The sequence below is a fragment of the Ranitomeya imitator genome, chromosome 7, assembly GCF_032444005.1.
Source record: "Ranitomeya imitator isolate aRanImi1 chromosome 7, aRanImi1.pri, whole genome shotgun sequence".
Lineage (NCBI taxonomy): Eukaryota > Metazoa > Chordata > Amphibia > Anura > Dendrobatidae > Ranitomeya > Ranitomeya imitator.
Window position 1 is genome coordinate 34,380,861 of NC_091288.1, and position 15,071 is coordinate 34,395,931.

At 42.7% G+C, this 15,071-nt stretch overlaps 1 protein-coding gene across 1 annotated transcript in view; it reads right to left on the reverse strand.

The window, feature by feature from the left end:
• Positions 1-656: 656 nt before the first annotated feature.
• IFIH1 (interferon induced with helicase C domain 1) overlaps positions 657-15,071 on the reverse strand; it is a 60,448-nt gene continuing 46,033 nt past the window's right edge. Inside the window, exon 16 of the mRNA XM_069733052.1 lies at positions 657-3,348. Coding sequence (XP_069589153.1) covers positions 3,172-3,348 — 177 coding nt within the window. The 3' untranslated portion in view covers positions 657-3,171. The remainder of the gene's footprint in view (positions 3,349-15,071) is intronic.

A 15,071-nucleotide genomic window follows, 5' to 3' on the forward strand; every position in this document is an offset into this window, starting at 1 on the left:
TACACCGGTATTCACATCTTATATATTCACGATATATCCAATGGGATCTGCATCTAAGTCATGAATGGGGTCCGGATTTGTGCCACTGTCAGTACAGAGGTGGTCCGTATTCATATTTATATGTATGGCAAGTCCAAACACCTTTCCATTGACAGGAGTGTACAATAGGACACCATATTCAAGATAGATCCAGGTCCTATTGGTGGAACCTACATCTACTACGCAATGCATATGCCATGAACATACAGTACAAGAACACAACTTTGAAGATATGTTTTGGCATTTTACATCTCACTGTGCAGCTTTGCTGTGTAGAATGGGGCTGGGTCAGCAAAGCCATCTCATTATCATAAGAGGCAGACAGATGGAGGTCTAGATGAGGCAGAATAACAACTCTATATGTTATTCACACAGCTAAGGTGTATAAGAAGCTCCCCAGTCACTCTCTGCTATCTTAGGGTAAGGCCTATACTCCATCTTTTCTTGGAGACTGTCAAAGTGTATTATACACTTTTCTGTCTATAACTTTCCATCCATTGTAGCTGCAATAAAGTGCACACATACTGCTGCCCTGTCTATACAAACAACATAGGATAGAAGTGTGTGCCTCTTAATAAAAAACAGATCCAACATTAAATAAATAATACACACATCTCTTCTTTAAAGACTTACTTTTAATTAATTAAACTAAAATGAAATACTTGATACATGTATACACTTATACTCTGGTCCCTGAGCAGTGGAATTTAGATAGTGGGCTCCATAGTCTGTATTACGCCACCTTTGCATGGGGAGTATGATAAGGAGCAGAGGATTTATCTTCGAAAGGTCTTGCTAAAAAAAGAAAAGGATGCTTAATTGACTTTTCATCCAAAATCAAACAAAGGACAGTTCGTTGAGAAGATTCATTTGTTTCATGTGAAAAATTGTAAACACATAAAAATCAATCTATTTAACCACATAATAACAAATAACAAATTTCCAACACAATTTCTAATTTTACAGGATAGGTTCTAAGGCTAGGTTCACATTGCGTTAATGGGTTAACGCTAGCGGACTCCGTTACATGGCGAAATTGTCGCAATTAACGCCATGCAACGGATCAGTTAGCGCACCCATTGACGCCAATGTGCTAACGGATCTCTAGCGCATGCCATTTTCGGCACACGCTAGTGATGTCCCGTTAGTTTCGGACGGACCGCGGACGCTGCTTGCAGTGTCCGAGGTCCGTTCCTCGCTAGCGCAGATCGGATATCTGCGCTAGCGGGATCGGCAAACGCGATCCCTTTTGGGACACTGCGTTAGCGCAGTCCGTAGCGCTATGCGCTAAACGGACTGCCCTAACGCAATGTGAACCTAGCCTAAGATCGAAACGCCTGAAGGCCGACAGAAGAACGATGGCTATCATTGGTGCTGTGTTTAGTGGTAGGTGTGGTTGGGCGGATTTGTCAAAGAAGACAAAGACACGGGTCTTGATTTGAGGAAACAAGGTGGAGTGTGAGGCTCCTGATTCACTAAGTGACACATGCCTCTTAATGAATCAGTATCCTCTAACGAGTGTCATGCACCTCCATATGCGCCTCACCTCGCCACAATTCTTCCTCCAGTTCCTGCTGAAGTAATATTTGTAGCATACTGAACACCGTAAGTCATCACGAATCTGTCCCACACACTCCAGTCCCATCCCAGATCAGCCCACTGAGCAAAAATGGCACCAAAAGTCATCACATTTTAGGACACCCAAGAGTTGCGCCAAAATGTTAAGACTTTTCAAAGCTTTTTAAGTCAGAATTCTAGAGTAAGAGCTTTGATGATTCAGGCCCTTAGGGTCTCATTTACTAAAACCATATAGCAGAAAAACTGGCCCAGTTGCGAACAGCAACCAATCATAGAGCAGCTTTTTTTTTTTCTTTTTAGGGGACATTAAAAAGAAAATTTGGGGGTCTAGAACTTGCTATTAAAAACATGATATGGCGTCATCCGTTGTTGATTTGATTCTGTCAAACAGTCCACCTAAAGTGACTAGAGATTGAGGTCACAGATGCCTAATAGCTCGATCCCATCAACTGGATCTTGTGCATTTACAAAAAATGTTTTTTTTCACCAGCACTGGACACATTGGGTAGACATTATGAAAAGGAATGAAAAAAAAAACAATGGCGGTCACCATATCAAGGAAATGGAAATAAAAGCTCCAGATGGCACCCTAACAAGTAGATCAGAACTCCAGAGGGCGCCAAAACAAGTATGTAATAAAACCAGAGTGGCCATAACAAGTAAATAAGAACTTCCAGAGGGTGTGATAACAAGTATGTAAAAACGCCAAAGGGTGCCAAGACAAGTAAATAAGAACACCAACGGGCATCATAACAATTAAATAAGAAACTCAGATAACGCCATAACAACTATATAACAACAGCAGAGGGCGTCATGACAAGTAAATAAAACACTAAAGGGTGTCATAAAAATTAATTAAGAACACTAAGGAGCACAAGAACAAGTTTGTACGAACACCAGAAAGTGCCATAAAAGTATATAAGAACACCACAGGGCACAGAACACATTTTTAAGAACACTAGAATTCGCCATAACAAGTAAATAAGAACACAAGAGAGCGTTATAACAAGTATATAAGCTCACTCGAGGGTGCCATAACAAATATGTTACAGCAAAACCTACACATCTAAACATTTTTTTATGAATCCAGTTAGGATTTAACTGAGAATTAGAATTTTTAATTATTAAACAAAACATTTAAGAAGTAATATCTACAATCTGATATGATGTTATGGGTAAGAAAGCCACTTTTTATCTGCTAGTTGACTGTTTTACTTGATAAATATGGGTCATAATGCAACAAAGTCAGCGGGGGGAAGCGGGTGCTTCACACATCTCCACCCATTACAAGCTCTCAAGTAATGTCTAAAAAAAATGGCATAAATCAATTCCTTTACTGGATAAATCAAGCAATTAATCACAGCTGGTCTTATTGATGTCACAGCTGGTCTTACTGATGTCACCCTGTACCCATAGATTTATATGACACTTTACAGAAAAACCTCTCTCATCCCAATAATTTCGAGCTACATAGAATTAAAGGAACGTAACATCAGCTCGTATATAAACACAGTCCCACTTGTATTCAAGTTAGTGTTAAAATAATAGATCTATTTAGTCATCGTCGCTGTCATCAGACTGAAATCTGAATGGTGGGAACTTCATTGGAAGATCTTTCCAAACATCCAAGGTGTCCTTGGTCATCTTCTCGTCCTTATAATTGATGACAAAGTTACAGATTTTCAGGCACGGAAGTTCGGTGCCTTTATGGACCATTATCGTTCCCCATGTCTGTGAAATAAACACAATAGGAACATTATACAAATTAATGAACAAGAAAAGCATGTATGACACCCATACAGAGAAGCCAATTGTTTTCCGATACAGTCTACCAATTGACATCTACTTGGCACAATCAGATTTGTACCCAACACACTCAAGGAATTACAAGATTAAATGCATTGATTCCTTCCTTGCTTCTGTCTTAAGGTACCTTCACACATAACGATATTGTTAACGATATCGTTGCTATTTGTGACGTAGCAATGATATCGTTAATGAAATCGTTATGTGTGACAGCGACCAACGATCAGGCCCCTGCTGGGAGATCGTTGGTCGCTGAATAAAGTCCAGAACTTTATTTCGTCGCTGGACTCCCTGGAGACATCGCTGGATCGGCGTGTGTGACACCGATCCAGCGATGTCTTCACTGGTAACCAGGGTAAACATCGGGTAACTAAGCGCAGGGCCGCGCTTAGTAACCCGATGTTTACCCTGGTTACCATGCTAAAAGTAAAAAAAAACAAACAGTACATACTTATCTACAGCCGTCTGTCCTCCAGCGCTGCGCTCTGCACTCCTCCTGCACTGACTGTGAGCGTCGGTCAGCCGGAAAGCAGAGCGGTGACATCACCGCTCTGCTTTCCGGCTCCCAGCCAGTACAGGAGGAGAGCAGAGAAGCAGAGCGCAGCGCTGGAGGACAGACGGCTGTAGGTAAGTATGTACTGTTTGTTTTTTTTTTACTTTTAGCATGGTAACCAGGGTAAACATCGGGTTACTAAGCGCGGCCCTGCGCTTAGTTACCCGATGTTTACCCTGGTTACCGGCATCGTTGGTCGCTGGAGAGCGGTCTGTGTGACAGCTCTCCAGCGACCAAACAGCGACGCTGCAGCGATCCGGATCGTTGTCGGTATCGCTGCAGCGTTGCTAAATGTGAAGGGGCCTTTATTATTGATAAGATTACACAGATTGGCCTGACTACTCCATAAATGCAATGTCCTTCTTTGATCTGCATTTTATGTATATATACTGTATATATATATATATACATATATATATATATACACATACATATACACAGTGTATATATGTGCATACAGTATGTACAAAGAAAGTAAAGACCATACTATATTTCAGAGCTCCATTTGCAAATTTGTTGGTCATCATTGGAAACAGTCAACAACTTTGTTGTCAGACACCCCCCTGACAACTTAGCTGTTTTTCTACAATGTAGGGGGGCAGTAAAGACCCCATTATATGTAAGATTAAACTTGACTGAAACCACTGATTGGGAAAGAATTTGCCAACTACATGATGTGTCTGGAGGTCTCTTACTTGTCCCCCCGACAAAAAATGGCGGCAAACAAGAAAAATCATAGAGTCTGAATATAAATGCCCTATCCTTTTGTTCCTCTGATCGATAAGCCAATGACGGAGGAATCTGGCACTGGCAAATCCTGCTCTCCTCACAAATAACACATGAATAATTGGCTGTGTATTTATGGGGATTTGGGAGATTGCTTTTGGTCAGATAAGCCTTTGGCAGGGTTGCTATTTAAAGGGTTAGTTCCATCTTCATTAATGGCTATTGCTGGATAGTGCTTCTAAAAACCAGCACTTTTGTAATTTACCACTCTTTAAAATTTGCAGCCATTCTTGAGTTATTAAAACTTTTCTTTTGTTTACAGATCGTTCCCTAGGAGACCGACCACCGCTGCTGCTTAGCTTGTAAGCATGGCACTGAAGCTGGCTGGGATTAGGAGATAACAGTGAGGCCGGCGTCACACTAGCGAGTTTTACGGACGTATAAAATACGTCCGTAAAACACGCATTACACACGGCTCAATGCTTCTCTATGCCCCTGCTCCTATCTGCCGTATTTTACTGATCTGTATTATACGGCTTGCTACGGCCGTAGAAAATCGCAGCATGCTGCGTTTGTCACCGTATTGCGCCAAAAAAAACCCGCCAATGAAAGTCTATGGAAGCCCCAAAAATACGGATTACACACGGACCAGCAGTGTGACTTGCGAGAAATACGCAGCGGTGTTAGAGAGAAAAGCCGGCAATTCATTGCGGTGTACAGTAAAATCACACTGACAGCTTACAATAGAATAGGTAGAATAAATGTGTACACATAGAATAGGTATATATCTATATATATAATTGTCTAAGGGTTTTTCTGTCTGTCTGTCCTGGAAATCCCGCGTCTCTGATTGGTCGAGGCCGCCAGGCAGAGCCGTGAAAATAACATTCACGCAGAGCCGTGAAAATAAAAAAACTTTTTTTTTCCCACAAAAATTATTTTTTAGCCCCCAGTTTTGTATATTCCCAAGGATAACAGGAGAAATTGGACCCCAAAAGTTGTTGTCCTATTTGTCTTGAGTACGCTGATACCCCATATGTTGGGGTAAACCCCTGTTTGGGCACACGGGAGAGCTCGGAAGGGAAGGAGCACTGTTTTACTTTTTCAACGCAGAATTGGCTGGAATTTAGATCGGACGCCATGTCGCGTTTGGAGAGCCCCTGATGTGCCTAAACAGTGGAAACCCCCCAATTATAACTGAAACCCTAATCCAAACACACCCCTAACCCTAATCCCAACAGTAACCCTAACCACACCTCTAACCCTGACACACACCTAACCCTAATCCCAACCATATTCCCAACTGTAAATGTAATCTAAACCCTAACCGTAACTTTAGCCCCAACCCTAACCCTAACTTTAGCCCCAACCCTAACTGTAGCCTTAACCCTAGCCCCAACCCTAGCCCTAACCCTATACCTAGCCCTAACCCTATACCTAGCCCTAATGGGAAAATGGAAATAAATACATTTTTTTAATTTTTCCCTAACTAAGGGGGTGATGAAGGGGGGTTTGATTTACTTTTATAGCGGGTTTTTTAGCGGATTTTTATGATTGGCAGCCGTCACACACTGAAAGACGCTTTTTATTGCAAAAATATTTTTTGCATTACCACATTTTGAGAGCTAGAAATTTTCCATATTTTGGTCCAAAGAGAAATGTGAGGTCTTGTTATTTGCGGGACGAGTTGACGTTTTTATTGGTAACATGTTCGGGCACGTGACATTTTTTGATCGCTTTTTATTCCGATTTTTGTGAGGCAGAATGACCAAAAACCAGCTAATCATGAATTTCTTTTTGTGGAGGAGTTTATACCGTTCCGCGTTTGGTAAAATTGATAAAGCAGTTTTATTCTTCGGGTCAGTACGATTACAGCGACACCTCATTTATATCATTTTTTTATGTTTTGGCACTTTCATACGATAAAAACTATTTTATAGAAAAAATAATTATTTTTGCATCACTTCATTCTCAGGACTATAACTTTTTATTTTTTTTACTGATGATGCTGTATGGCAGCTCGTTTTTTGCGGGACAAGTTGACGTTTTCAGCGGTACGATGGCTATTTAGATCTGTCTTTTAGATCGCGTGTCATTCTACTTTTTGTTCGGCGGTATGATAATAAAGCGTTGTTTTTTGCCTCGTTTTTTTTTTTTTCCTACGGTGTTTACTGAAGGGGTTAACTAGTGGGCCAGTTTTATAGGTCGGGCCGTTACGGACGCGGCGATACTAAATATGTGTACTTTTATTGTGTTTTTTTTATTTAGATAAAGAAATGTATTTATGGGAATAATATTTTTTTTTTCATTATTTAGGATTTTTTTTTTTTTTACACATTTTGAAAAAAAATTTTTTACTTTGTCCCAGGGGGGACATCACAGATCGGTGATCTGACAGTTTGCACAGCACTCTGTCAGATCACCGATCTGTCTCAGAGCACTGCAGGCTTCACAGTGCCTGCTCTGAGCAGGCTCTGTGAAGCCACTTCCCTCCCTGCAGGACCCGGATGCCGCGGCCATCTTGGATCCGGGCCTGCTACAGGCAGGGGGGTAGGGAGACCCTCGCAGCAACGCGATCACATCGCGTTGCTGCGGGGGTCTCAGGGAAGCCCGCAGGGATGCTTCCTTATACCGCCGGCACATCGCGATCATGTTTGATCGCGGTGTGCCGGGGGTTAATGTGCCGGGAGCGGTCCGTGACTGCTCCTGGCACATAGTGCCGGATGTCAGCTGCGATAGGCAGCTGACACCCGGCCGCAATCGGCCGCGCTCCCCCCGTGAGCGTGGCCGATCGTGTATGACGTACTATCCCATCGGTGGTCATAGGGGCCCACCCCACCTCGACGGGATAGTACGTCTAATGTCAGAAAGGGGATATACAGGGCAGATGACACACAGGTATATACTATATACAGGAGATGACAGGTATATACTATATACAGGAGGAGATGACATACAGGGACATACCATATACAGGAGGAGATGACATACAGGTACATACTATGTATAGGAGATGACTTACAGGTATATACTATATACAGGAGGAGATGACACACAGGTATACACTATATACAGGAGGAGATGACACAGGTATATACTATATACAGGAGGAGATGACACACAGGTATATACTATATACAGGAGGAGATGACATACAGGTATATACTATATATAGGAGATGACATACAGGTATATACTATACACTATATCCAGGAGGAGATGACACACAGGTATATACTATATATACGAGGAGATGACATACAGGTATATACTATATATAGGGGAGATGACTTACAGGTATACACTACATACAGGAGGAGATGACACATAGGTATATACTATATACAGGAGCAGATGACTTACAGGTATATACTATATACAGGAGGCGATGACATACAGTTACATACTATATACAGGGGAGATGACACACAGGTATATACTAGATACAGGAGATGACACACAGATATATACTATATACAGGAGGAGATGACACACAGGTATATATTATATACAGGAGGAGATGACTTACAGGTATATACTATATACAGGAGGAGATGACATACAGGTATATACTATATACAGGGGAGATGACACACAGGTATATACTATATACAGGAGGGGATGACATACAGGTATATATTATATACAGGAGAAGATGACATACAGGTACATACTATATACAGAAGGAGATGACATACAGGTATATACTATATATAGAAGGAGATGACACACAGGTATATACTATATACAGGGCAGATGACACACAGGTATATACTATATACAGGAGGAGATGGCACACAGGTGTGCAATATATACAGGAGGAGATGACACACAGGTATATACTATATACTATATACAGGAGGAGATGACATACAGGTATATACTATATACAGGAGATGACACACAGGTATATACTATATACAGGAGATGACACACAGGTATACTATATACAGGAGGAGATGACACACAGGTATATACTATATACAGGGCAGATGACACACAGGTTATTACTATATACAGGAGGAGATGACAGGTATATACTATATACAGGAGGAGATGTGTTGTGAGTTCTGTTTTTGGGCTCCCTCTGGTGGTTACTGATGGTACTGGGTGATTTGTGTTCTGCTGTCTCTGGTGTCCACCTGTTCTATTAGGATTTGGGAGTTTCCTATTTAACCGGGCTTTCTTGTCATTTCCCCGCCGGCTATCAAGGTTATCAGAGTGTTTTGTTACCTCAGCTTCTGGCTTCAGTAATCTTCAGGACAAGCTAAGTTTTTGATTTTCTTGTTCCACGTTTTGCTTTATTTTTGTCTTGTCCAGCTTGCATATAATTGTTTCTTTGCTGCTGGTTGCTCTAGCGGGCTGTAATTGCTCCTCATGTTCCATGAGTTGGAACATGAGTTCAAGTAATTACAGGATGGTTTTTTGAAGGGTTTTTTGCTGACCGCGCAGTTTACTTTTGTATCCTCTGCTATCTAGTTTTAGCGGGCCTCATTTTGCTGAATCTGTTTTCATACTGTGTATGTGCCTTCCTCTCATTTCACCGTCATTATATGTGGGGGGCTGCTATTTCTGTGGGGTATTTCTCTGGAGGCAAGAGAGGTCTGTATTTCTTCTAATAGGGGAAGTTAGATCTTCGGCTGGTGCGAGACGTCTAGGATCAATGTAGGCACGTTCCCCGGCTATTGTTATTTGTGTGTTCAGGTTTAGGGTCGCGGTCAGCTCAGGTTCCATCACCCTAGAGCTCGTTGGTGCTTGTCCTTTTGTGATTCCCTGCCATTGGAATCATGACAGTATAGCCGGCCAAAAATGTTTGGGCTGAAGTAGGAGGAAAAGTAGTCTGAGGAAGTTTTTTTTTTTTCTCCTCTGAGGTTGCTGCCTAGCCCTAATTGCAGCCTGGCTGATTTTTTTTTCTTTTTTCCTCCTCTTAATCCTTGAATGGCTCTGACCTTAGCTGTTTATCATGGACGTCCAGAGTTTAGCTTCCAGCTTGAATAATCTTGCTGCTAAGGTTCAAAATATACAAGATTTTGTTGTACATGCTCCTATGTCTGAACCTAGAATTCCTATTCCAGAGTTCTTTGCTGGAGATAGATCTAGTTTTCTGAATTTTAGGAACAATTGCAAGCTGTTCCTTTCTTTGAAATCTCGCTCTTCTGGAGACCCTGCTCAGCAGGTTAAGATTATTATATCTTTCCTGCGGGGTGACCCTCAAAATTGGGCATTTGCATTGGCACCAGGGGATCCTGCGTTGCTTAATGTGGATGCGTTTTTTCTGGCATTGGGTTTGCTCTATGAGGAACCTAACCAAGAGATTCAGGCTGAAAAAGCTTTATTAGCTCTCTCTCAGGGGCAAGATGAAGCAGAAATATATTGTCAAAAATTTCGGAAATGGTCAGTGCTTACTCAGTGGAATGAGTGCGCCCTGGCTGCAAAGTTCAGAGATGGCGTTTCTGAGGCCATTAAAGATGTTATGGTGGGGTTCCCTGCGCCTACGGGTCTGAATGAGTCTATGACTATGGCTATTCAGATTGATCGGCGTTTACGGGAGCACAAACCTGTGCACCATTTGGCGGTGTCTTCTGAACAGGCACTTGAGACAATGCAATGTGATAGAGTTCAGTCTAGAAGTGAACGGCAAAACTATAGGCGGAAAAATGGGTTGTGCTTTTATTGTGGTGATTCAGCTCATGTTATATCAGCATGCTCTAAACGCACAAAAAAGGTTGATAAGTCTGTTGCCATTAGTACGTTACAGTCTAAGTTCATTCTGTCTGTGACTCTGATTTGTTCATTATCATCCATTTCCGTCGATGCCTATGTGGATTCAGGCGCTGCCCTGAGTCTTATGGATTGGTCATTTGCCAATTGCTGTGGGTTTAGTCTGGAGCCTCTGGAAGTCCCTATTCCTTTGAAGGGAATTGACTCTACACCTTTGGCTATGAATAAACCTCAGTACTGGACACAAGTGACCATGCGTATGACTCCCGTTCATCAGGAGGTGATTCGCTTCCTGGTATTGTATAATTTACATGATGTTCTAGTACTTGGTCTGCCATGGTTACAAACTCATAATCCAGTCCTTGACTGGAAAACAATGTCTGTGTTAAGCTGGGGATGTCAGGGGGTTCATGATGATGCACCTCCGATTTCTATCGCTTCATCTACTCCTTCTGAGGTTCCTGTATTTTTGTCGGATTATCGGGATGTTTTTGAGGAGCCTAAGCTCAGTTCGCTTCCTCCTCACAGGGATTGCGATTGTGCTATAGATTTAATTCCTGGTAGTAAATTTCCTAAAGGTCGTTTGTTCAATCTGTCAGTGCCAGAGCATACTGCTATGCGGGATTATGTTAAGGAGTCCTTGGAAAAGGGACATATCCGTCCATCTTCGTCCCCTTTGGGAGCAGGTTTTTTTTTCGTGGCCAAGAAAGATGGGTCCTTGAGGCCTTGTATAGATTATCGTCTTTTGAATAAGATTACCGTAAAATATCAGTATCCTTTGCCTTTGTTGACTGATTTGTTTGCTCGCATTAAGGGGGCTAAATGGTTCACTAAGATTGATCTCCGGGGTGCGTATAATCTTATACGAATAAAGCAAGGTGATGAGTGGAAAACCGCATTTAATACGCCTGAGGGCCATTTTGAGTATTTGGTAATGCCTTTCGGACTTTCTAATGCTCCTTCAGTCTTCCAGTCCTTTATGCACGATATTTTCCGTGAATATCTGGATAAATTTATGATTGTGTATTTGGATGATATTTTGGTTTTTTCTGATGACTGGGAGTCTCATGTTCAGCAGGTCAGGAAGGTGTTTCAGGTCCTACGGGCTAATTCCTTGTTTGTAAAGGGCTCAAAGTGTCTCTTTGGAGTCCAGAAGATTTCTTTCTTGGGGTATATTTTTTCCCCTTCTACTATTGAGATGGATCCCGTCAAGGTTCGGGCTATTTGTGACTGGACGCAGCCTGCATCTCTTAAGAGTTTGCAGAAGTTCTTGGGCTTTGCTAATTTCTATCGTCGTTTTATAACTAATTTTTCTAGTGTTGTTAAGCCTTTGACGGATTTGACTAAGAAGGGTGCTGATGTTGCTGATTGGTCTCCTGCGGCTGTGGAGGCCTTTCAGGAACTTAAACGCCGGTTTTCTTCTGCTCCTGTGTTGCGTCAGCCTGATGTTTCGCTTCCTTTCCAAGTTGAGGTTGATGCTTCCGAGATTGGAGCGGGGGCGGTTTTGTCACAGAGAAGCTCCGATTGCTCGGTGATGAAGCCATGTGCGTTCTTTTCTACAAAATTTTCGCCCGCTGAGCGGAATTATGATGTGGGTAATCGGGAACTTTTGGCCATGAAGTGGGCAGTTGAGGAGTGGCGTCATTGGCTGGAGGGTGCTAGACATCGTGTGGTGGTCTTGACTGATCACAAAAATCTGATTTACCTTGAGTCTGCCAAGCGTCTGAATCCTAGACAGGCTCGTTGGTCACTGTTTTTCTCTCGTTTCAATTTTGTGGTTTCATACCTGCCAGGTTCAAAGAATGTGAAGGCGGATGCTCTTTCTAGGAGTTTTGTGCCTGACTCCCCTGGAAATTCTGAGCCCACTGGTATCCTTAGGGATGGGGTGATTTTGTCGGCCATCTTCCCAGACTTGCGACGTGCTTTGCAGGAGTTTCAGGCGGGTAAACCTGATCGTTGTCCGCCTGAGAGACTGTTTGTTCCGGATAGTTGGACCAGTAGAGTCATCTCCGAGGTCCATTCTTCTGCGTTGGCAGGTCATCCTGGAATATTTGGTACTAGAGACTTGGTGGCCAGGTCTTTTTGGTGGCCTTCCTTGTCGAGGGATGTGCGTTCTTTTGTGCAGTCTTGTGAGGTTTGTGCTCGGGCTAAGCCTTGCTGTTCTCGAGCCAGTGGATTGTTGTCACCGTTGCCTATCCCGAAGAGGCCTTGGACGCACATTTCCATGGACTTTATTTCGGATCTCCCTGTCTCTCAAAAAATGTCCGTCATCTGGGTTGTGTGTGACCACTTTTCTAAAATGGTTCATCTTGTACCCTTGCCTAAGTTGCCTTCCTCCTCTGAGTTGGTCCCTATGTTTTTCCAGAACGTGGTTCGTTTGCATGGGATTCCGGAGAACATCGTTTCTGACAGGGGATCCCAGTTTGTGTCTAGATTTTGGCGGACGTTCTGTGCTAAGATGGGCATTGATTTGTCCTTTTCGTCTGCATTCCACCCTCAGACGAATGGCCAGACGGAGCGAACTAATCAGACCTTGGAAACTTATTTGAGGTGTTTTGTTTCTGCTGATCAGGATGACTGGGTTACCTTTTTGCCGCTGGCCGAGTTTGCCCTTAATAATCGGGCTAGTTCTGCTACCTTGGTTTCTCCTTTCTTTTGTAATTCGGGGTTTCATCCTCGTTTTTCCTCTGGTCAGGTGGAGCCTTCTGATTGTCCTGGAGTGGACATGGTGGTGGATAGGTTGCATCAGATTTGGAGTCATGTGGTGGACAATTTGAAGTTGTCCCAGGAGAAGGCTCAGCAGTTTGCTAATCGCCGTCGCCGCGTGGGTCCTCGACTTCGTGTTGGGGACTTGGTGTGGTTGTCTTCTCGTTTTGTTCCTATGAAGGTCTCTTCTCCTAAGTTCAAGCCTCGGTTCATTGGTCCTTATAGGATCTTGGAAATTCTTAACCCTGTGTCGTTTCGTTTGGATCTCCCGGCATCGTTTGCTATTCATAATGTGTTCCATCGGTCGTTGTTGCGGAGGTATGAGGTACCTGTTGTTCCTTCGCTTGAGCCTCCTGCTCCGGTGCTGGTGGAGGGAGAATTGGAGTATGTTGTGGAGAAGATCTTGGATTCTCGTGTTTCCAGACGGAAACTCCAATATTTGGTCAAGTGGAAGGGTTATGGTCAGGAGGATAATTCTTGGGTGGTTGCCTCTGATGTTCATGCTGATGATTTGGTCCGCGCTTTTCATAGGGCTCATCCTGGTCGCCCTGGTGGTTCTCGTGAGGGTTCGGTGACCCCTCCTCAAGGGGGGGTACTGTTGTGAGTTCTGTTTTTTGGGCTCCCTCTGGTGGTTACTGATGGTGCTGGGTGATTTGTGTTCTGCTGTCTCTGGTGTCCACCTGTTCTATTAGGATTTGGGAGTTTCCTATTTAACCAGGCTTTCTTGTCATTTCCCCGCCGGCTATCAAGGTTATCAGAGTGTTTTGTTACCTCAGCTTCTGGCTTCAGTAATCTTCAGGACAAGCTAAGTTTTTGATTTTCTTGTTCCACGTTTTGCTTTATTTTTGTCTTGTCCAGCTTGCATATAATTGTTTCTTTGCTGCTGGTTGCTCTAGCGGGCTGTAATTGCTCCTCATGTTCCATGAGTTGGAACATGAGTTCAAGTAATTACAGGATGGTTTTTTGAAGGGTTTTTTGCTGACCGCGCAGTTTACTTTTGTATCCTCTGCTATCTAGTTTTAGCGGGCCTCATTTTGCTGAATCTGTTTTCATACTGTGTATGTGCCTTCCTCTCATTTCACCGTCATTATATGTGGGGGGCTGCTATTTCTGTGGTTCCATCACCCTAGAGCTCGTTGGTGCTTGTCCTTTTGTGATTCCCTGCCATTGGAATCATGACAGAGATGACATACGGGGACATACCATATACAGGAGGAGATGACATACAGGTACATACTATATATAGGAGATGACATACAGGTATATACTATATACAGGAGGAGATGACACACAGGTATACACTATATACAGGAGGAGATGACACACAGGTATATACTATATACAGGAGGAGATGACATACAGGTATATACTATATATAGGGGATGACATACAGGTATATACTATATACAGGAGGAGATGACACACAGGTATAAACTATATACAGGAGGAGATGACATACAGGTATATACTATATACAGGAGGAGATGACACACAGGTATACACTATATATAGGAGATGACACAGGTATATACTATATACAGGAGGAGATGACATACAGGTATATACAATATATAGGAGGAGATGACACACAGGTATATACTATATACAGGAGGAGATGACACACAGGTATATATTATATACAGGAGGAGATGACACACGTATATACTATATACAGGAGGAGATGACATACAGGTATATACTATATATAGAAGGAGATGACATACAGGTATATACTATATACAGGAGGAGATGACACACGTATACACTATATACAGGAGGAATTACATACAGGTATATACTATATAAAAGAGGAGATTACACATAGGTATATACAGGAGGAGATGACATACAGCAGGTATATACTATATACAGGGGAGATGACATACAGGTATATACTATATATAGGAGATGACATACAGGTATATACTATATAAAGGAGGGG